Source organism: Toxotes jaculatrix, chromosome 24 (assembly GCF_017976425.1).
Source record: "Toxotes jaculatrix isolate fToxJac2 chromosome 24, fToxJac2.pri, whole genome shotgun sequence".
In the NCBI taxonomy this organism is placed as follows: domain Eukaryota; kingdom Metazoa; phylum Chordata; class Actinopteri; family Toxotidae; genus Toxotes; species Toxotes jaculatrix.
This window is the reverse complement of record NC_054417.1, coordinates 1,991,501-2,013,224: the sequence shown is the minus strand read 5'-3', so window position 1 is coordinate 2,013,224 and position 21,724 is coordinate 1,991,501. Positions and strand designations below refer to the sequence as shown.

The 21,724-nt window shown below is 44.9% G+C and overlaps 2 protein-coding genes across 7 annotated transcripts in view; one reads left to right on the top strand and one right to left on the bottom strand.

Annotated features, from left to right (window-relative positions):
• Positions 1-21,724, top strand: part of s100b (S100 calcium binding protein, beta (neural)) — a 614,446-nt gene that overhangs the window by 164,655 nt on the left and 428,067 nt on the right. The gene's annotated exons all lie outside the window — the stretch shown is intronic.
• The window catches only part of caskb (calcium/calmodulin-dependent serine protein kinase b), a 36,045-nt gene continuing 29,599 nt past the window's right edge, over positions 15,279-21,724 (bottom strand). For all 4 annotated transcript variants that reach the window (XM_041032238.1, XM_041032240.1, XM_041032239.1 and 1 more), the window contains 6 exons: positions 18,840-18,955; positions 18,318-18,398; positions 17,933-18,013; positions 17,634-17,836; positions 17,470-17,553; positions 15,279-16,992 (listed from right to left, as the gene is read on the bottom strand). In XM_041032238.1, the coding sequence (XP_040888172.1) occupies positions 16,816-16,992; positions 17,470-17,553; positions 17,634-17,836; positions 17,933-18,013; positions 18,318-18,398; positions 18,840-18,955 (742 nt within the window). In that variant the 3' untranslated portion in view covers positions 15,279-16,815. The remainder of the gene's footprint in view (positions 16,993-17,469; positions 17,554-17,633; positions 17,837-17,932; positions 18,014-18,317; positions 18,399-18,839; positions 18,956-21,724) is intronic.

Below are 21,724 nucleotides of genomic sequence, written 5' to 3'. Positions count from 1 at the left end.
AAATGTTGTCCCCTGTCTTCAGCAGACCTTCACCCTATGTTTATGTTCCATGGTTGCAGAGTACATTCCTGCAGAGCGGAAAGGAGCTACGGATCGCAGAGAGGGAAAAAAAAGCTTGTGGACGTCTCACTCTGCTGAGACATTTACTGCCCTCTGCTGGTGTGGATGTGCAGCCTCCCCATATAACCCGATCGGTGTCAAATCATCCAAAATTGCTTTAGTACTTTGAAAGGTATCATCAGTATTGTCATAAAAATACAAAGGTACATTTCTCCTTGTGATTTGTATCAAAATTCTTTTTCCCCAAGCAAATAAAGTACCCTGTGCAGATAGATACCAGTGTATGCCTAGTCTTTATTCTTGAAAAATGCTAGATAGATACCAGTTTGAAAAAGGCTGCGGACGTCTCACTCTGCTCCTGTTTCCGCTTTTCCGACCCAGGCCTGACTGGGAAATCTCAGAGGAGCGGTCAGTTTATGGGTCTTGTCACCTTTCAGAATGTCAAGATCGAGTGAGTCATAATAATAGTATGTGATCTTTGCTGAAAGGAGGAGGACCGGAGAGACATTTACTACCCTCTGCTGGTGTGGACGTGCAGTGACATATCTTCCGTGAACTGTTGCACAATGTGCAAAAAAAAAAAAAAAAAAAGAAAAGAAATTAAATATATACATATACACATAAATACACACACACACATATATACAGGGTTTTTCCTGGCTCAAATTGAGGCAGAGGTGGTACCATCCTGACCATGCGCCATGACGTGCATGCATTCTGTAAATTCAATTTTTACAGGCAACATACTTTAAGTTAAGAGTTCCAATAAGAATATGACTATTATCATGTTAAAGCATTCATTTATTAAAACTATATACATACACAAATCAGGTGCCAAGTTTAAATTGAAAGTAAACTTTATCCACACATCTTGCAACCAGACAGAGAACATTTCAGCCTCCTCTTTTTCATTCTGTAGAACCTCCTCATGCACTCCTTGCAGTCCAAGGCCTCCTGGTCTGGTCCATCAATGGTCACCTTACAACAGACATCCAAGTGCCTCTCCTTCAGTCTGTTGCGCAGAGGACTCTTGACTTTCCTCCTCGCGAGGTCGCTTTTTAAAGTAGTGGCTGATTTTGCCTGCCATAGCTGCAACTCTAAAAACCATAAACGTTACTCTGACACAGAGAAAACTTTTTTTTTTAAATAAACACGACATGCTTGGATGCAAAAAAACACAAAAACAAGCGATATTTACCTGTTTGTACCATCCGCCAGGGAAAATCAGGACGCCAATAGCACCAACTAGCGGGAAAAAACTGGAAAAATCACGAGTCCATCTGTTTCTTCTTCGGTAGTTGCTTCAGGTCTTTCCGGTGCACTGCTGTGGATATAGCGCCTCCATAGTGGCGCAACGCTGCAACTGCAGTTAAAATACGTAGCTGCCGCAGAGGGACATCAGTCGCTCAATCAACACAGCTGGAGCTTTACGCTGTGTTGGGCGATATCAATCGCTCTGGCTGGAGGCGGCACAAAATTAGCTGGAGGCGGCTGCCACGCAATTTTGAACGCAGGAAAAACCCTGTATGTATATATGTATGTATGTATGTATGTATGTATGTATGTATGTATGTGTGTGTGTATGTGTGTGTCTATTAGGAGTGGTTAATCGGTGCAGGGACAGTGTAACCTAATGTGCATGTTTCTGGGATTGTGGGAGGAAGCCGGGGAGAGAGAGAGAGAGAGAGAGAGAGAGAGAGAGAGAGAGAGAGAGAGATTAATAAGAAATCTGAACTTCTCTTATCACAACCCATTATTATTACATCATTGCCCACAAAGACAGTACTTTATATACTAGGATCAGCCATTTTAGTCACGAGGACACACTTATTCAGAGCTTAAAACAGTTTGAGAGGAAATAATGGGAACTGGAAACTGGATGGGCCTTTTCAGTTTTGCAGCCACATAATCTGAACTTTTACAGTTTGCAGAGGAAGTAAAGTAATTTCCAAATCATCGATCGACAAAAATACAAAAACCTTCTCACTCTTATTCACAAACAAAGAGGTAGTGAGAGTTAGATTCATACATTTCTTTACTTACCTATGTCAGTTGATACTATATTCAACAGTGATTGATCTACTCTGTTCATCAGCTACAATCTAATGGCTAAAACACGTTTGGGAATTGTGCAGTTGTGCAGAAAAGCAGCTCTCTGAGGAGAAAATCACCCTCAGTCAAGACTGTGACTTAATGCAAAGACCCTTGCTTGCCCCTCACGGAAGATAATATGTCACTGCACATCCACACCAGCAGAGGGCAGTAAACGTGTCTCCGGTCCTCCTCCTTTCAGCAAAGATGAGTATATTAGTATGATGAGTCACTCGCTCTTGACATCCTGAAAGGTGACAAAAACCACAACTGAGCACGCCTCTGAGATTTCCCTGAGTCGGAAAAGCGGAAACAGAAGCAGAGGGAGACGTCCAGAACCTTTTTTAGACTAGGCATACACCGGTATCTATCTGCACAGGGTACTGTCACTGACAGCAGGCTATGAATGTAGCTCTGTGTTTTAGCCTACAGCGATTTACTGTGATGGGAAAGAAGTTCCGGAGCGGGAGTGAGCGTCTTCATTCCTGAGCGGATTAATGGACTTCGCGATGGAACAACGGTGTCCTCGGTAAACGTAAGTTTCACGGAGTCAAAAATACGTTTATTGTGTGTCTGCGTGTTCAGATTTAACTGAGCTTTGACTGACGTGTTGCTGTTTTTCACTTTCTATTTGGATCGTAATTATTTTCAGTACATGAATGTGTTGTCACTGATTTATTGATCGAACACCTGGTTTCGTTTACTTCCTTTCATTGCCTAAAGAGACCAGCAGGGGGAGCAACAGGGCCAGACGCTGACTTAGGAAACACCGGAAACACCCACTCTCCTCGACCTCGGACCCCGACTGACGTGCCTCTGCATCTTCCGGCTTCCGGCTTCCTGCGCCTCGTGTCGGTTTTCAGCAGCTGCGCGTTTTATTACATAAACTTCTTAATTGCTAAGAGTAATTCTAACACTTCTTCTATAATCTTCTGTCGTAATGTAAAGTTTAATGTTCGCTCACCTTTGGGAGGAGATAACGTGACTGTACGAAAATGTTTGACCTTATTTCTGGTGTCTAATTAAAAATCTGTGTCAGGCATATCTTTGTTTTTGTCCTGATCTTGTGCGAATTAGCAGAGACCCTTTGAATTGTTTAACATTTGACTTTGAGCATAAAAATGTCTAAAACCCACAGAACAAAACCGCCAGGTTCCTCTACTGAATTACTTAACTGATTGATTACTTCATTTACTCCATTACTTAACTGTTCAATTACTTATGTAATCAATTACTGAACTACTTGATTACTGACTTACTCGATTACTAATCTACTCTATTACTTCATGTAACGAGTAAATTGACTACTCCATTACCTCTTTACTTGATTACTTAACTAATTAATTACTATTGTAATGATTACGGAACTACTCGATTACCTCATTTACTCACTTAATCGATTACTAATGTAATCAGTAATGTAATACAGATATATAGATATATACAGAGAGAGAGTTGCTCAAAGCTGTGTTTCCTCCGTGGTGTAGGGGAAACAGTACAGAGCTAGCCTTCAGAAGATTCTTGGTTCAAATCCCACTCTCCCCTTTTCTTTTAAAGACAAAGTTTTTGTCTGAATGATTGAATCAAATGGAGATACGTTGTACTCAATGCTGTATTCCCTCCGTGGTGTAGAGGAAACAGTGAAGGGCTGGGCTTTCAAAAGTCCCTGGTTCGAATCCAGCCTGTAGCAAACATTTTGGAATTTGGCCGCTTGAATCATCTTGTACTGCATTCATGAAGACAAACTGAACCAAATACTAGTGTGAAAGATGGTGGCAAAGCACAAAGATTAAGTGCTCATATGCAGAAGGTTGCTGGTTCAAGACCAGGAAGAGTCTCTGAGGAGAGAGACTGAGACAAGAGGGTCTCAGACGAGAGCGCTCGCGAAGAGGGGCTCAGACGAGCGCACGAGGAGGAGGGCTGAGAAAAGAACGAACGAGATTCCAAAATGTGAGCGAGAGACAAATGAAACACGGACTCAATGAATCAAATACCGAACGAGATTCCAACAAAACGAAGTCCCACAGCAACACTGGCCAGTGGCATAAGGAAGGGCGCTACATGAGCACGAAAGAAAGAAGCGCGAGGGGCAATGAGACAGAGGAAACAGAGAAAGGGGGCAACCAGAGAGAGAGATGGGGGCAACCAGAGAGAGAGAAGAGAAAGGGGGCGAGAGAGGGGAGAAGCTGAAGCAAAGAAAAAAAAATTTTTTTTTTTTTTTTTTGTTCCAAAAAACGAAGAAATTCCCAAATTCTTGCTAAAATGATGTAATAGCCACTATGTCCTGACCAAGGTTTGAACCCTGATCTTCTGCTTTCAAACCCCTGCCACTACCACTGCGCCACAGTGGCTTCACATGTCAATATGTGTTCGGCTGCTATTTGTCAGAGACGACCTAATAGCCAACAACAAAAAAAAAAAAAAAAAAAATTAAATTCGATTTAAACACATAGACAGAAGCTAATATGCATATATTTTACAAAACAAATTAAAATAAGTATTTATTTCCTGAGATGAACTTTGGAAACTTTTTGCACTTATTTTTTTGAACTATAATTGTTTACGCAGTCATTATCTTACATTTTTAATTAAAGTCAAAAGACATGAACTGAATCAAATCAGTTGAAATCAAAAAAGGAAAAGGTACAGTATGTGTGAGGCTAGACTTTTTAAGAGTTTGCATTATTTGGCACGGTGGGCGGGGGGGGTTGGCACTTACAGGTAAAGACGGATGAACTGCGGATGAGGGTTGACGGGGTCCAGAGGTCCATAGATCGTGTGCACTGCAAAACAAAATGGAGGAAAGAGGGTAACTGAGGAATAGATGGGAGGAGGAGCACTGAAAAGTGGAGGATACACAAGGGAGGTCTTAAAAGGTACATAATTAAATAACATATTTCCACACACACACGCACACACATGCACCGCCCCCCTCCCTCCCCAGCTCAGGATCACAGATGGACTACACGGCCGCTCCTCACAGTGTTAGCAGCTTAGTGTCAGCAGCCCTCTGGCTGAGGCTGTTGGGCTAATACACCCTAAGGAAGTTGTTTTTCGCCTACACAAAAGCCCTCTGATTTGCCCACACGCACATCGGGATGTCTGATGCAACTGTAAACTCACGTGGGATGAAGGTGGAAGTGAGCGCGCCCACCCATCGCTCTCTGTGTTTCAGTCTCTGGTTGATGTACTGGAGAACGCTGAGAGAAAGAGAGAGAGAGAGAGGACAGAATCAGATGCGAGTGAACAGAGAGGCACAGCAACGAAGGAACACAAAGAGATAACTAATTAAATAACTAAAAGATGATTAAAAGTGTTGAAAGGAATGACTGAAAGGATGTGACCTCAGATAACAAGAACTCCACACACCATTACACTGACAGTTTTAGCCTGAAATTGAAAAGCCTGAAGATTGCAGATGCAAATCCTCGCCTTTGAGTATTCTATTATAAATAAACAAACTTTTTCAAAGGGGTCAGAACACCAGATAGAATCTACAATGCCTGCCAAAGAAGGTTTCTCTTACACTGTGTATCAGTGTGAGAAAGAAAAACGGGAGTGCGGAATAACTCTGCTACAGGTGCAGGTACAGACTAGCTCCCAGTCTACATTTCATGGTCACAGAGACAGAAAAGGAAAAACATTTTCAAATCAGCTTTCTTTATCCATTTGGGATCCTTATCCAACCAGTCTTTATATTTGGGATTTATGAGCCAGTCATCAGAGAATTTATATTTACCCATAACGAGTTCTGTCAACGATCATAAACAGGCATTTTGAACAGCTCGCTCACAGTGTGGACATCACCCGTCTGTGGAAGCAGCAGTGAAACTTGATGAGACCTGGGCGGGCCAATAGGTTGGAGGAGGATAAGAGTAGAGGGCTGGGCATTCAACTTGTCAATCGGGCCAAATGTTTTCTGGGACGCGTAGCCATGGATCTATCATATGAACGCATTGCTGTTTTATACAGTCTACAGCCTGCTGTGTGCTCTCACACAAACATTTTAGCTGTGCTGCTAAGGGCCTTAAAAACATCCATCCATTTCTTTTTTTAGATACTCATAATTGTATGTTTTAGAAAATAGAACAGTGGTAATAGTCTTGGAAACATGAATATTTTTCCATACAATAGTTTCAATTTTCCATACTTTTCCAAACCTGGAAATTTATAAAATCAAATTCCATACTTTCCATACTTGCATAGGAACCGTGAAGAACAATCTCATCGCTGGGTCCATTTAATACCTGCTCTGGTGCTTTTGATCACATCACATGATCTGCATCAGGTTCATTTTTAAGTCAATGTGAATGATTTCCTAAGTGTCCAGACCAAAAAAGCACACAAGAAGGAAATCTGAACATCTGAAATTTCAGGACACATCCACCTACTGATGAAGATCATGTGTTATGACTGAAAGCTGCAGAACAGCTCAACTGGTTCTGACCGTTGGTCAGCCAAAAAAAAAAAAAACCCAATTTGAAGCCTATCTCTGATACAATATCAATTAAACTAATAGTTCTGAAGTTGGAAGATACTGGTAGATCAATCAATAATCATTATCGGCAGCCTGTGAGAGCCTTTGCAGACAATTTATATTGCAGTATACAATATTAGGGTGATAACAGACAACTTCAAAGCGCACTTCTTACCTCTGTAGAAGATTTTCCTGCCTCTGAAGGTGAAGACCTCCCCGGCATTGTGCCACTTCTGCAGGGCAGGTGAGAGCTGAGGGGGCGGGATGTGCAGGTAGACGGCGACCAGCGGGATGCAGATCAGACCCACATGAATCCACCGCTCTCTCATCTTGAGCTCAGCGGTGGGGGAGCCGCATTCCTACCCTCTGAGAGACGCAACAACAACAACACGAGAAACAGGATGATGAGAAGGTGGGCTCGCTGTTTGTCAGGTCACGCGTGGAGGCGTGATCACTGACAGGAGAGAGGCAACATTACCGCCTCCCCACCAACACTGCAGAGAGTAATGCATTCACTGTACAGCAAGGTAAGCTGCGTGCATCTGTACGTGCTGGATGTCAGAGAGAAAAATCAATGGCGTCCACCAACTCGTGGCAGGAGAACGCGAATCTAAACCTCCACCGTCCTGATTCAGGCCCGTGTTTACTTTGTTTAGACAGCAGTACTTACAGAAATGTTGTCCCCTGTCTTCAGCAGACCTTCACCCTATGTTTATGTTCCATGGTTGCAGAGTACATTCCTGCAGAGCGGAAAGGAGCTACGGATCGCAGAGAGGGAAAAAAAGCTTGTGGACGTCTCACTCTGCTGAGACATTTACTGCCCTCTGCTGGTGTGGATGTGCAGCCTCCCCATATAACCCGATCGGTGTCAAATCATCCAAAATTGCTTTAGTACTTTGAAAGGTATCATCAGTATTGTCATAAAAATACAAAGGTACATTTCTCCTTGTGATTTGTATCAAAATTCTTTTTCCCCAAGCAAATAAAGTACCCTGTGCAGATAGATACCAGTGTATGCCTAGTCTTTATTCTTGAAAAATGCTAGATAGATACCAGTTTGAAAAAGGCTGCGGACGTCTCACTCTGCTCCTGTTTCCGCTTTTCCGACCCAGGCCTGACTGGGAAATCTCAGAGGAGCGGTCAGTTTATGGGTCTTGTCACCTTTCAGAATGTCAAGATCGAGTGAGTCATAATAATAGTATGTGATCTTTGCTGAAAGGAGGAGGACCGGAGAGACATTTACTACCCTCTGCTACCCTTCTGTAAATTCAATTTTTACAGGCAACATACTTTAAGTTAAGAGTTCCAATAAGAATATGACTATTATCATGTTAAAGCATTCATTTATTAAAACTATATACATACACAAATCAGGTGCCAACTTTAAATTGAAAGTAAACTTTATCCACACATCTTGCAACCAGACAGAGAACATTTCAGCCTCCTCTTTTTCATTCTGTAGAACCTCCTCATGCACTCCTTGCAGTCCAAGGCCTCCTGGTCTGGTCCATCAATGGTCACCTTACAACAGACATCCAAGTGCCTCTCCTTCAGTCTGTTGCGCAGAGGACTCTTGACTTTCCTCCTCGCGAGGTTGCTTTTTAAAGTAGTGGCTGATTTTGCCTGCCATAGCTGCAACTCTAAAAATCATAAACGTTACTCTGACACAGAGAAAACTTTTTTTTTTAAATAAACACGACATGCTTGGATGCAAAAAAACACAAAAACAAGCGATATTTACCTGTTTGTACCATCCGCCAGGGAAAATCAGGACGCCAATAGCACCAACTAGCGGGAAAAAACTGGAAAAATCACGAGTCCATCTGTTTCTTCGGTAGCTGCTTCAGGTCTTTCCGGTGCAGTAGATATAGCTGTGGATATAGCGCCTCCATAGTGGCGCAACGCTGCAACTGCAGTTAAAATACGTAGCTGCCGCAGAGGGACATCAGTCGCTCAATCAACACAGCTGGAGCTTTACGCTGTGTTGAGAGATATCAATCGCTCTGGCTGGAGGCGGCACAAAATTAGCTGGAGGCGGCTGCCACGCAATTTTGAACGCAGGAAAAACCCTGTATGTATATATGTATGTATGTATGTATGTGTGTATGTGTGTGTGTATTAGGAGTGGTTAATCGGTGCAGGGACAGTGTAACCTAATGTGCATGTTTCTGGGATTGTGGGAGGAAGCCGGGGAGAGAGAGAGAGAGAGAAAGAGAAAGAGAGAGAGAGAGAGAGAGAGAGAGAGAGATTAAGAAGAAATCTGAACTTCTCTTATCCCAACCCATTATTATTACATCATTGCCCACAAAGACAGTACTTTATATACTAGGATCAGCCATTTTAGTCTCGAGGACACACTTATTCAGAGCTTAAAACAGTTTGAGAGGAAATAATGGGAACTGGAAACTGGATGAGCCTTTTCAGAGCTGGGCTTCAAAAGACTCTTGGTTCAAATTCCACCTTCCTCTTTTCTTATAAATTTTTTTTTACCTCAAAATGTCATAAAAAACGTCATAGTATAGTAAGGCGTCAAAATCGGCCAAAAAAAGTCACATTTTTTTCAACCTCAAAATGTCATAAAAAGATAGGTTGTGAGATAAGTTGTGATTAATGCTGTATTTCCTCCGTGGTGTAGGGGAAACAGTACAGAGCTGGGCTTCAGAAGATTCTTTGTTCAAATTCCACCCTCCTCTTTTCTTATAATTTTTTTCGACCTCAAAATGTCATAAAAAGATAGGTTGTGAGATAAGTTGTGACTAATGCCGTATTTCCTCCGTGGCTCAGACAAGAGCGAACGAGGAGGAGGGCTGAGAAAAGAACGAACGAGATTCCAAAAATGTGAGTGAGAGATAAATGAAACACGGACTCAATGAATAAAACATCGAACGAGATTCCAACAAAACAAAGTCCCACAGCAACACTGGCCAGTGGCATAAGGAAGGGCGCTACATGAGCACGAAAGAAAGAGAAGCGTGAGGGGCAATGAGACAGAGGAAACAGAGAAAGGGGGCAACCAGAGAGAGAGGGGAGAAGCTGGAGCAAAGAAAAAAAAAATGTTTTTTTTTTCTCCAAAAAACAAGAAATTCCCAAATTCTTGCTAAAATAATGTATGTCCTGACCAAGGTTTGAACTCTGATCTTCTGCTTTCAAACCCCTGCCACTACCACTGCACCACAGTGGCTTCACATATCAATATGTGTTTGGCTGCTATTTGTCAGAGACGACCAAATAGCCAACAACAAAAAAAAAAAAAAAAATTAAATTCGATTTAAACACATAGACAGAAGCTAATATGCATATATTTTACAAAACAAATTAAAATAAGTATTTATTTCCTGAGATGAACTTTGGAAACTTTTTTTGCACTTATTTTTTTAACTATAATTGTTCACGCAGTCATTATCTTACATTTTTAATTAAAGTCAAAAGACATGAACTGAATCAAATCAGTTGAAATCAAAAAAGAAAAGGTACAGTATGTGTGAGGCTAGACTTTTTAAGAGTTTGCATTATTTGGCACGGTGGGCGGGGGGGGTTGGCACTTACAGGTAAAGACGGATGAACTGCGGATGAGGGCTGACGGGGTCCAGAGGTCCATAGATCATGTGCACTGCAAAACAAAATGGAGGAAAGAGGGTAACTGAGGAATAGATGGGAGGAGGAGCACTGAAAAGTGGAGGATACACAAGGGAGGTCTTAAAAGGTCCATACACTGACAATGTTTTAGCCTGAAATTGAAAAGTCTGAAGATTGCAGATGCAAATCCTCGCCTTTGAGTATTCTACTATAAATAAACAAACTTTTTCAAAGGGGTCAGAACACCAGATAGAATCTACAATGCCTGCCAAAGAAGGTTTCTCTTACACTGTGTATCAGTGTGAGAAAGAAAAACGGGAGTGCGGAATAACTCTGCTACAGGTGCAGGTACAGACTAGCTCCCAGTCTACATTTCATGGTCACAGAGACAGAAAAAGAAAAACATTTTCAAATCATGTGCTCCAGTCATGCAGGGCACATCAGGTCACCTAAGAACATTACAATGATTGTAAAATTCTGTTACAATACGCAGCTAAATGACTTTTTATGCCAATCTTGTTTGGGCAATGGAGTATGAATGGAGTTCTTGTTAAGAAAGATTTATTCTTTTTTTTCCTCACTATTGTTAGCTGCTGAGTGTGTGCCGTGGGTACCTTGTTCCAGTCGTAGCTGGAGGTGGGGAAGCCGTGGAGCAGGATGACTATGTCGGAGCTTCCCAAAGCCCCATAGGAGTCTGGTTTGAGGAGAGAAGAGACAAAAACATATATAGGTGTGATGAGTAAACAGGTAAATATGTTTATGACAACTTGCGGGGCATGGAGGCCCAGCAATAAGTATACAAGTATAAAGGAGACTGCAGGATGAAAGGTGTGTAAGGATATCATGGTGACAGGAAAAACAAAGATTATGCATGATTAGGTCACATATGAGGCTTAGATTAGATTAGATTAGATTAGTCAATCAATTAGTCAATATGACCATCAATTGATAGTCATTTTAATAATTAATAAATTGATCAAGCAAAAATGAAATTTTCTGATCCCAGCTTTTTGAATGTGAGGATGGGACTGACTGCTTTTCTCCATTTTTAGATCACTGTAAACTGATCATCTCTGCTCTGCTTCATTCTTGACCTTGGAAACAGCAGCTGATCAAGAACCAGGGTTCCTACACTTTTGAAATGTCAAAATTCCATACTTTTTCCAGACCCTAATTTCCAGACTTTTGCTTTCATTATTCTGAATACATATTCCATTATGTCATCAAATAATTTCCAGAAGATTACAGCTAGGTAATGTAGCTCATACAAATAAATAAAGGCCAAACCCAGACGAATTCAAATCACAACCGCCGCCTCCCCCATGTTGGAGATGTCAAACGACTTTAACACAAAGTCTGCATTTATCTTTCTTTATCCATTTGGGATCCTTATCCAACCAGTCTTTATATTTGGGATTTATGAGCCAGTCATCAGAGAATTTATATTTACCCATAACGAGTTCTGTCAACGATCATAAACAGGCATTTTGAACAGCTTGCTCACAGTGTGGACATCACCCGTCTGTGGAAGCAGCAGTGAAACTTGATGAGACCTGGGCGGGCCAATAGGTTGGAGGAGGATAAGAGTAGAGGGCTGGGCATTCAACTTGTCAATCGGGCCAAATGGAAGATACTGGTAGATCAATCAATAATCATTATCGGCAGCCTGTGAGAGCCTTTGCAGACATTTTATATTGCAGTATACAATATTAGGGTGATAACAGACAACTTCAAAGCGCACTTCTTACCTCTGTAGAAGATTTTCCTGCCTCTGAAGGTGAAGACCTCCCCGGCATTGTGCCACTTCTGCAGGGCAGGTGAGAGCTGAGGGGGCGGGATGTGCAGGTAGACGGCGACCAGCGGGATGCAGATCAGACCCACATGAATCAACCGCTCTCTCATCTTGAGCTCAGGGGAGCTGCATTCCTACCCTCTGAGAGACGCAACAACAACAACACGAGAAACAGGATCATGAGAAGGTGGGCTCGCTGTTTGTCAGGTCACGCGTGGAGGCGTGATCGCTGACAGGAGAGAGGCAACATTACCGCCTCCCCACCAACACTGCAGAGAGTAATGCATTCACTGTACAGCAAGGTAAGCTGAGTGCACCTGTACGTGCTGGATGTCAGAGAGAAAAATCAATGGCGTCCACCAACTCGTGGCAGGAGAACGCGAATCTAAACCTCCACCGTCCTGATTCAGGCCCGTGTTTACTTTGTTTAGACAGCAGTACTGAAATGTTGTCCCCTGTCTTCAGCAGACCTTCGCCCTATGTTTATGTTCCATGGCTGCAGAGTACATTCCTGCAGAGCGGAAAGGAGCTACGGATCGCAGAGAGGGAAAAAAAGCTTGTGGACGTCTCACTCTGCTGAGACGTTTACTGCCCTCTGCTGGTGTGGATGTGCAGTGATGTGCAGCCTCCCCATATAACCCGATCGGTGTCAAATCATCCAAAATTGGTTTAGTACTTTGAAAGGTATCATCAGTATTGTCATAAAAATACAAAGGTACATTTCTCCTTATGATTTGTATCAAAATTCTTTTTCCCCAAGGAAATAAAGTACCCTGTGCAGATAGATACCAGTGTATGCCTAGTCTTTCTCACAGACAGACCACAGGTTGTGAGGATGGGGAGGAAGGTCTCTGCTGAGCTTACAGTGAGCACAGGAACCCCACAGGGCTGCTGCCTCAGTCCTAAGCTCTTCACACTGTACACACATGACTGCACAACCACACAGAACAACACAGCCGTTATAAAATATGCTGACGACACGACCGTCCTCGGCCTCATCAGAGGGGGAGATGAGTCAGCATACAGGGACCTGGTGCACAAGATCACGGTCTACGGTGAGGATAATGATCTTGTGCTCAACCTCGAAAAAACAAAAGAACTCATTCTGGACTTTAGGAGACGGGCGCCCCCTCTGCAGCCACTCACCATCAAAGGGACTATGGTGGAGCGAACCGACAGCCACAAGTTCCTCGGCCTGCTCATCTCTGAGAATCTCAGCTGGGCCAAAAACACCACATTGGTAGTGAGAAAAGCCCAGCAGAGACGGCACTTCATCAGAGTGCTGAGGAAGGCGGGACTTGGACGCCAGCCGCTCATCCAAGCCTACAGAGGACTCGTTGAAAGCATCCTCACCAGTGCCATCACAGTATGGTACGGCAACACCACGCTGGCTGAGAGGAAGTCGCTTCAACGAGTCATAAAAGCTGCAGAGAGGGTCACTGGATGCAGCCTTCCAACCATGGACTCAATCTACACCGAGCGCTGCAGACGCAAAGCACAGAGCATCCTGAAAGACAAACACCATCCAGCTCGTGCTTTGTTTCAATGGGTGGACTCAGGCTACAACCTGAGGCATCGCAGGCCGGTGAGCATCAGTGCCCACAGAGCCCGCCTCCACAACAGCTTCTTCCCAGCCACTGTCAGAACAGTGGCACAGGACATTAAGGAGGGAAGAAGCTACTACATATCATAACCCTGTCAATGTGCAAAAAACCGTCAAAAACAATCTGTTATCACTATGTGAAATATGTCCTTATATTCACCATGTGAAACAATTAAAAAATATTCTAAAATATTTGCAATATCACCATGTGAAACATCACATACAGGAAGTGACAGTGTGCCTATATTAGGCACCTAATTTTCTTAAGAATCTTCCAGTATTTTAAGTGCACTATCTTGCTCTTCTTTTGTATTATTTATTTCTTGGTTATTTTATTTAATTTCTTATTTTATTTTATTGTATTATTTTAACCTTAAGCTTGACTCTGGGGAGGGATGCACAAGAATTCCAATGCACATGTACTGCAGTGTATCTGTGCAAATGGCAAATAAAACTCTATTCTATTCTATTCTATTCTAATCTATTCTTGAAAAATGCTAGATAGATACCAGTCTGAAAAAGGCTGCGGACGTCTCACTCTGCTCCTGTTTCCGCTTTTCCGACCCAGGCCTGACTGGGAAATCTCAGAGGCGTGGTCAGTTTATGGGTCTTGTCACCTTTCAGAATGTCAAGATCGAGTGAGTCATCATAATAGTATGCGATCTTTGCTGAAAGGAGGAGGACCGGAGAGACATTTACTACCCTCTGCTGGTGTGGACGTGCAGTGACATATCTTCCGTGAACTGTTGCACAATGTGCAAAAAAAGAAAAGAAATTAAATATATACATATACACATAAATACACACACACACATATATACAGGGTTTTTCCTGGCTCAAATTGAGGCAGATTTGGTACCATCCTGACCATGCGCCATGACGTGCATGCATTCTGTAAATTCAATTTTTACAGGCAACATACTTTAAGTTAAGAGTTCCAATAAGAATATGACTATTATCATGTTAAAGCATTCATTTATTAAAACTATATACATACACAAATCAGGTGCCAAGTTTAAATTGAAAGTACACTTTATCCACACATCTTGCAACCAGACAGAGAACATTTCAGCCTCCTCTTTTTCATTCTGTAGAACCTCCTCATGCACTCCTTGCAGTCCAAGGCCTCCTGGTCTGGTCCATCAATGGTCACCTTACAACAGACATCCAAGTGCCTCTCCTTCAGTCTGTTGCGCAGAGGACTCTTGACTTTCCTCCTCGCGAGGTCGCTTTTTAAAGTAGTGGCAGATTTTGCCTGCCATATCTGCAACTCTAAAAATCATAAACGTTACTCTGACACGGAGGAAGCTTTTTTTTTTTTTTTTTTTAATAAACACGACATGCTTGGATGCAAAAAAAAAAAAAACAAGCGATATTTACCTGTTTGTACCATCCGCCAGGGAAAATCAGGACGCCAATAGCACCAACTAGCGGGAAAAAACTGGAAAAACGAGTTCATCTGTTTCTTCTTCTGTAGCTGCTTCAGGTCTTTCCGGTGCACTGCTGTGGATATAGCGCCTCCATAGTGGCGCAACCCTGCAACTGCAGTTAAAATACGTAGCTGCCGCAGAGGGACATCAGTCGCTCAATCAACACAGCTGGAGCTTTACGCTGTGTTGGGCGATATCAATCGCTCTGGCTGGAGGCGGCACAAAATTCACCAGGCGGTTTACTTTAAACACGTAAAAGGAAATATATTTTGTTTTTAAAAAATGAAATAACAAAAAAGAACAACATTTCATACAGAGGAGCTGCTTTTGTCATTTGCAGAGGTAATTTACACAGGACTTGAAATGAAAATGCTTTACTGTAAGTGGCAGAACAGCAGCTAGTGTTCTCTTTTTTTTATTATTCTATTTTTCTTTCAAACCTTTGACTGATGCTGTGGGTGTGTTGTGCCACTTCTGGTAAAGCATGAAGAGGTTATGTCACATACTGAGCTTCTTTTAAGGGTTAATATACAGTGGCTCTTGGTAGTTCACTCATGATGTACGCACCATTGAAACATTTACACACCAAATTTTGTTATTTTTCTCTCCCTTGATACAGAATACTCCTTATATTTTTAAAGACAACAGTTAACAGTTCCAAAATGGCGGCTCTAGGATTGGATTCATCCTCCTCTTCCACAGGGACATGTTGCTATGAATACTTCAAGTGTGGCTTATTGTTCTAGCTTGAGGAAATGGTTGTCGTGGCGGTCTGCCTGGCAGAAACCAGGGGTGTGCATAGGTGGTATAGACTTCTTCCCGAGGCTCTGATAAGGCAGTTCAGTTTTCTTTCTGTGAGTGGTTTTTGTATTCCAGTTCAGTGGCGGATGTGTTGGTGTTTGTTCACAGCTGATTGTGCCCCGAGAAAGATATTCCAGATTCATTGACCGCTGATCAGTGTGTATGAGGGCAGTCAGGGAGTAGGCAAGACAAAATGCAGTATGTGTGTTCTTCATTGTCCATTGTGTGCAAACTGAGATGTAAACAAAGTTCATAGGCAGGGAAGGGAAGCAGGGAGTAACAGGCTACAGTAACAGGGGGATGCAGTGTGCTCCTTCAACAAGCTGAGAGGCACAGTGAGACAAAGGGCTGGGGAGGAGAAACTGCTAAGTGTCCTGTGCTTTTGGATTCTCTCAAACTTAGGTGAGGAGTTGAGGGAGTAACTTGTTGCCACTATAGCAGCTTCCAATGTGCTTCAGAGTTTGGCTTGTGGTTTACAGGGGCTGAGGAGATTTTGGAGCGGGAGGACACAGAGTACCACAAGAAGTGCCTTAAAAACACACACAGTCACCCACATAAGACTTGCTGTATGGTCATGCTCACTATTGCCTTCAGTATTAACATCCATTCATCAATTACAAAAGAAAAGTACAAAATATCTACCACGTTGTCCCTGCACTCCTGACCCTTCAACTATATGAAGACAGAACCATAATCACTTACTTTTATCATTTTTATATATATTTATGTATATATGTACACAACAATGTGCCTTTAAGGCTGTTGAGAAAAAGGGGTAAGGGATAGGATGAAGTCTCTGTCGTGAGGTGTAAGAGTTATTTGTGTTTTCATTTACCCCTTTTGTAACCAGAGTTCATCTACAGAAATGTAACATTGTGATGAGAGAGACAAGAGTCAAGGGGATTTGTCCAAAGTTCAGCATCTGTGTTGATGTAATTGGAGGTGGACAGTTCAGGGTGATGAGCTAATTGCTGTTGAGTGTATGTCAGTAGATCCAGGAGACTGGAACCCACTGAGGAGTGGTGGATACCAGGTCTACAGCCTCTTCCAGCAGGCGGATGGTGTCATCAATCTCATTGTTGATGATGGTCTGGTCAAAGTAGTGAGCGTAGGTTCGCTGCAGCATCTCTGATTCCTTCTGGAGCCGTTGAAGAGAGTCATCCTGAGGGGTGAGATGGAGAGGTTGTTAGGTGGTCCTGGCTTTTACACAGTGTTTTGTTTTTATTGTAGACCAACAGAGTGAGTGGTGAAGTGTGGGAAGTTATTTCCCCTGCAGTTGTGTAGAGTATAGGGGCATGTTAAATGCAAAGGAGACAATGATGCATGAGAAAGCTAGACTATTACTAGAGGTACACAAAGTGACGGGTGAGACACGTGTTTCTATGATTCTGAAGCAGTAGCTTGACTAACAGCGTTGATTTAGTACTTACTGGCAGTTTCCTGCACCACTTTGGAATCTTGAGTGTAAAAGAAAATAGGCATGCCAAAGAAAACACAGACATACTTAAAGAAAAGAAGGTATGTGCACTTAGAGAAGTAGAGATGAATGTTTTGGTGAAATGCTTGTGGGTCTATAGTTTAAAGCCAGTGTGAGAGTTAGTGATAGAGAGATGGAGCATGAATAGTTTTGTGACCGTACTTCTGTCATCCCAGGAGTGATGGTGGGAGCTGCGATGAAGACGACGTAAGGAGCGAACTCGGCCGTCCTGAGGATCTTCAGTGCCTGATGAGAGACAAGTTTATGCAAGTCTATTTTTTCTACTTAAGTTGTAGAGGAGTGTCCTCATGGTATGGCTTCGTTACCTGTGGTTCAACATCGAGAATAGAGATCATGCCCTGTGCATGGATTTGCCTGATAGTCTCCAGCCTGGTTCCGTACATGGCGTCCTCGTGGCTGCCGTACTCCAGATAGTCGTTGTTGCTGATGTCCTGCATCATCTGGTCATGAGAGACAAAGTAGTAGTTTTTTCCGTTTTCCTCATCTTTCTTAGGCGGTCGTGTCGTGTCTGAGCAGAGAGAAAGGTGGATAGTTGTGTAAAGTTGTTGTACATAAAGCGGAGGTGTTGTTGGCGTGCAGGTGATATTTCAGGGTGTTTCCTTACGAGGGATGGGGTAGGCAAACCGGTCAGGATGTTTGGTAATGAGTGTGTTCTTGATGTGTCTCCTGCCCACTCCATGTGCACCTGACAGAAAACAGAAGAGATGTGTTAACTGTTTGTTGGATGTTGTTTAGAGGTGAGTGAGGGTTGTACTGAGTTTAGAAAGCACATTGTGTATTTGTGAGTGTTGCCCTTTAGTGTGTGGAATATGAAAGCTTTGTTGGTGAATACTTGGTTATGTTGAAGTGTTAGAGAATGTTAGATGTAGAATTGTTCAGGGTCTGAACAGTTAAGTTTGTGCCTTCAGATGTTTGTTGATTTGCTTGTGTCGGAGAGATGTGGAAATAAGTATTGTTGTTTTGTAATGTGTGTTTTACTGTTTATTTACCAAGCAAAACAAGTGTTTTCCTCTTGAAAGAAGGCAGTTTGACCACTTCCTCATATGTCACCAGATCTAGTTGGTCAAACACTGTAAGAGAAAGGAGAAACATTAGCTCTGTGAAAGTGTAATTTTGACTTTTGTATTTTATGTGCTTTATTTATTGTAAGACAGATTAGCTAATGTTGAGTGTTAGCATGTTATCTGTTCTGTGTACTGTCTTGAATTTGCAGCATACGCTTTGACAAATTGTGGTGTTCAAGATGTGTTTCAGGAGACAGAAGGAAGAGGATGAAGTACAACACAGATGCAAGCTGGAGTTACTTACATGCAGCCATTGGATTAGAGACAGCATGAAATATGGACAGAGGTTGGTTGGGTTATTATAGTGTAGACAAAATAGGTTTGTCAGAGGGAACAGGCATGCAGTAAGTACAAAAATACTTAGACAAGGCAACAGAGATTCCAAGTGTTGTTTCATCTTAAGTTTCATTGCTTGAAGTTTGTTTTTTTAAAAACATGTCATCTTGCCTGCATTGTGTTTGGCCAAATACTTGTCCTTATATTGTTTCTTCTTTTTTCCAAACCAGGTACAACTTGCTTGCTGCTCCTGTTTGGTCTTCTCCATTGCTATGCAGGCAACACGCCTGCAAGGGACAGGAAAAGTTTCCAGATCAATAAAAGTTGTGAAGTTCTTGAGAAAAAAACAACAGCAGTCAAATAAGACAAGTTTCAAGCATTGTTCCAAAATCATGGGTACAATAAAAGCACAGTTCACATTAGCACATACTCCGAGGGGGGGGGGGGGGGGAGAAGAAGGGGGAGAAGGGGGGAGAAGGAGAAGGGGGGAGAAGGAGAAGGGGGAGAAGGGGGGAGAAGGAGAAGGGGGGAGAAGAAGAAGGGGGAGAAGGGGGGAGAAGGAGAAGGGGGGGAAGGGGGAGAAGAAGAAGGGGGAGAAGGGGGTGGAAGGAGAATGGGGGGAAGGGGGAGAAGAAGAAGGGGGAGAAGGGGGTGGAAGGAGAAGGGGGGGAGGGGGAGAAGAAGAAGAAGAAGGGGGGAGAAGGGGGGAAGAAGAAGAAGGGGGGGGAGGGGGAGAAGTCGCGGAAGAAGAAGGGGGAGAAGGGGGAGAAGGGGGGGGAAGAGGGAGAAGAAGAAGGGGCAGAAGGGGTGGAAGGAGAAGGGGGAGAAGGGGAGAGAAGAAGAAGAAGAAGGGGGGAGAAGGGGGGGAAGAAGAAGAAGGGGGAGAAGGGGGGAAGAAGAAGAAGGGGGGAGAAGGGGGGGAAGAAGAAGAAGGGGGAGAAGGGGGGAAGAAGAAGAAGGGGAGAAGGGGAGAGAAGAAGAAGAAGAAGGGGGGGAAGAAGAAGAAGGGGGAGAAGGGGGGAAGAAGAAGAAGGGGGAGAAGAAGAAGAAGGGGGGAGAAGGGGGGGAAGAAGAAGAAGGGGGAGAAGGGGGGAAGAAGAAGAAGGGGAGAAGAAGAAGGGGGAGAAGGGGTAGGGGGAGGAGAAGGGGGAAGGGGGAGGAGGGGGGGAAGGCGGAGGGGGGGGGGAAGGAGAAGAAGGGGGAGAAGGGGGTGGAAGGAGAAGGGGCAGAAGGGGGGGAAGAAGAATAAGGGGGAGAAGGGGGGGAGAAGAAGAAGGGCGAGAAGGGGGGACAGAAGGAGGAGAAGGGGGGAGAAGAAGAAGGGGGAGAAGGGGGGAAGAAGAAGAAGGGGGAGAAGGGGGGAAGAAGAAGAAGGGGGAGAAGAAGAAGAAGGGGGGAGAAGGGGGGAAGAAGAAGAAGGGGGAGAAGGGGGGAAGAAGAAGAAGGGGAGAAGAAGAAGGGGGAGAAGGGGTAGGGGGAGGAGAAGGGGGAAGGGGGAGGAGGGGGGGAAGGCGGAGGGGGGGGGGGGGAAGAATAAGGGGGAGAAGGGGGAGGAGAGGGGGGGAGAAGAAGAAGGGGGAGAAGGGGGGAAGAAGAAGAAGGGGAGAAGAAGAAGGGGGAGAAGGGGTAGGGGGAGGAGAAGGGGGAAGGGGGAGGAGGGGGGGAAGGCGGAGGGGGGGGGGGGGGCGGAAGAAGAATAAGGGGGAGAAGGGGGGGAGAAGAAGAAGGGCGAGAAGGGGGGACAGAAGGGGGAGAAGGGGGGAGAAGAAGAAGGGGTGGAAGGAGAAGGGGGAGAAGGGTAGAGAAGAAGAAGGGGAGAAGGGGGTGGGAGGAGAAGGGGGAGAAGGGGGAGGAGAGGGGGGAAAGGGGGAGAAGGGGGGACAGAAGGGGAAGAAGAAGAAGGGGGGGAAGGGGGAGAAGGGGAGAGAAGAAGAAGGGGAGAAGGGGGTGGGAGGAGAAGGGGGAGGAGAGGTGGGAGAAGAAGGGGGAGAAGGGGGTGGAAGGAGAAGGGGCAGAAGGGGGGGAAGAAGAATAAGGGGGAGAAGGGGGGGAGAAGAAGAAGGGCGAGAAGGGGGGACAGAAGGGGGAGAAGGGGGGAGAAGAAGAAGGGGGAGAAGGGGGGAAGAAGAAGGGGGAGAAGGGGGGAGAAGAAGAAGGGGTGGAAGGAGAAGGGGGTGGGAGGAGAAGGGGGAGAAGGGGGTGGAGAGGGGGGAAAGGGGGAGAAGGGGGAGGAGAGGGGGGAAAGGGGGAGAAGGGGGGACAGAAGGGGGAAGAAGAAGAAGGGGGGGGAGGGGGAGAAGTCGCGGAAGAAGAAGGGGGAGAAGGGGGAGAAGGGGGGGAGAAGGGGGAGAAGAAGAAGAAGGGGGGAGAAGGGGGGGAAGAAGAAGAAGGGGGAGAAGGGGGGAAGAAGAAGAAGGGGAGAAGAAGAAGGGGGAGAAGGGGTAGGGGGAGGAGAAGGGGGAAGGGGGAGGAGGGGGGGAAGGCGGAGGGGGGGGGGAGAAGAATAAGGGGGAGAAGGGGGAGGAGAGGGGGGGAGAAGAAGGGGGAGAAGGGGGTGGAAGGAGAAGGGGCAGAAGGGGGGGAAGAAGAATAAGGGGGAGAAGGGGGGGAGAAGAAGAAGGGCGAGAAGGGGGGACAGAAGGAGGAGAAGGGGGGAGAAGAAGAAGGGGGAGAAGGGGGGAAGAAGAAGAAGGGGGAGAAGGGGGAAGGAGAAGGGACAGAAGGGGGAGGAAAGGGGGGGGGGGGGAAGGGGGAGAAGGGGGTGGGAGGAGAAGGGGGAGAAGGGGGAGGAGAGGGGGGAAAGGGGGAGAAGGGGGGACAGAAGGGGGAAGAAGAAGAAGGGGGGGGAGGGGGAGAAGTCGCGGAAGAAGAAGGGGGAGAAGGGGGAGAAGGGGGGGAGAAGGGGGAGAAGAAGAAGGGGCAGAAGGGGTGGAAGGAGAAGGGGGAGAAGGGGAGAGAAGAAGAAGAAGAAGGGGGGAGAAGGGGGGGAAGAAGAAGAAGGGGGAGAAGGGGGGGAGAAGGGGGAGAAGAAGAAGAAGGGGGGAGAAGGGGGGGAA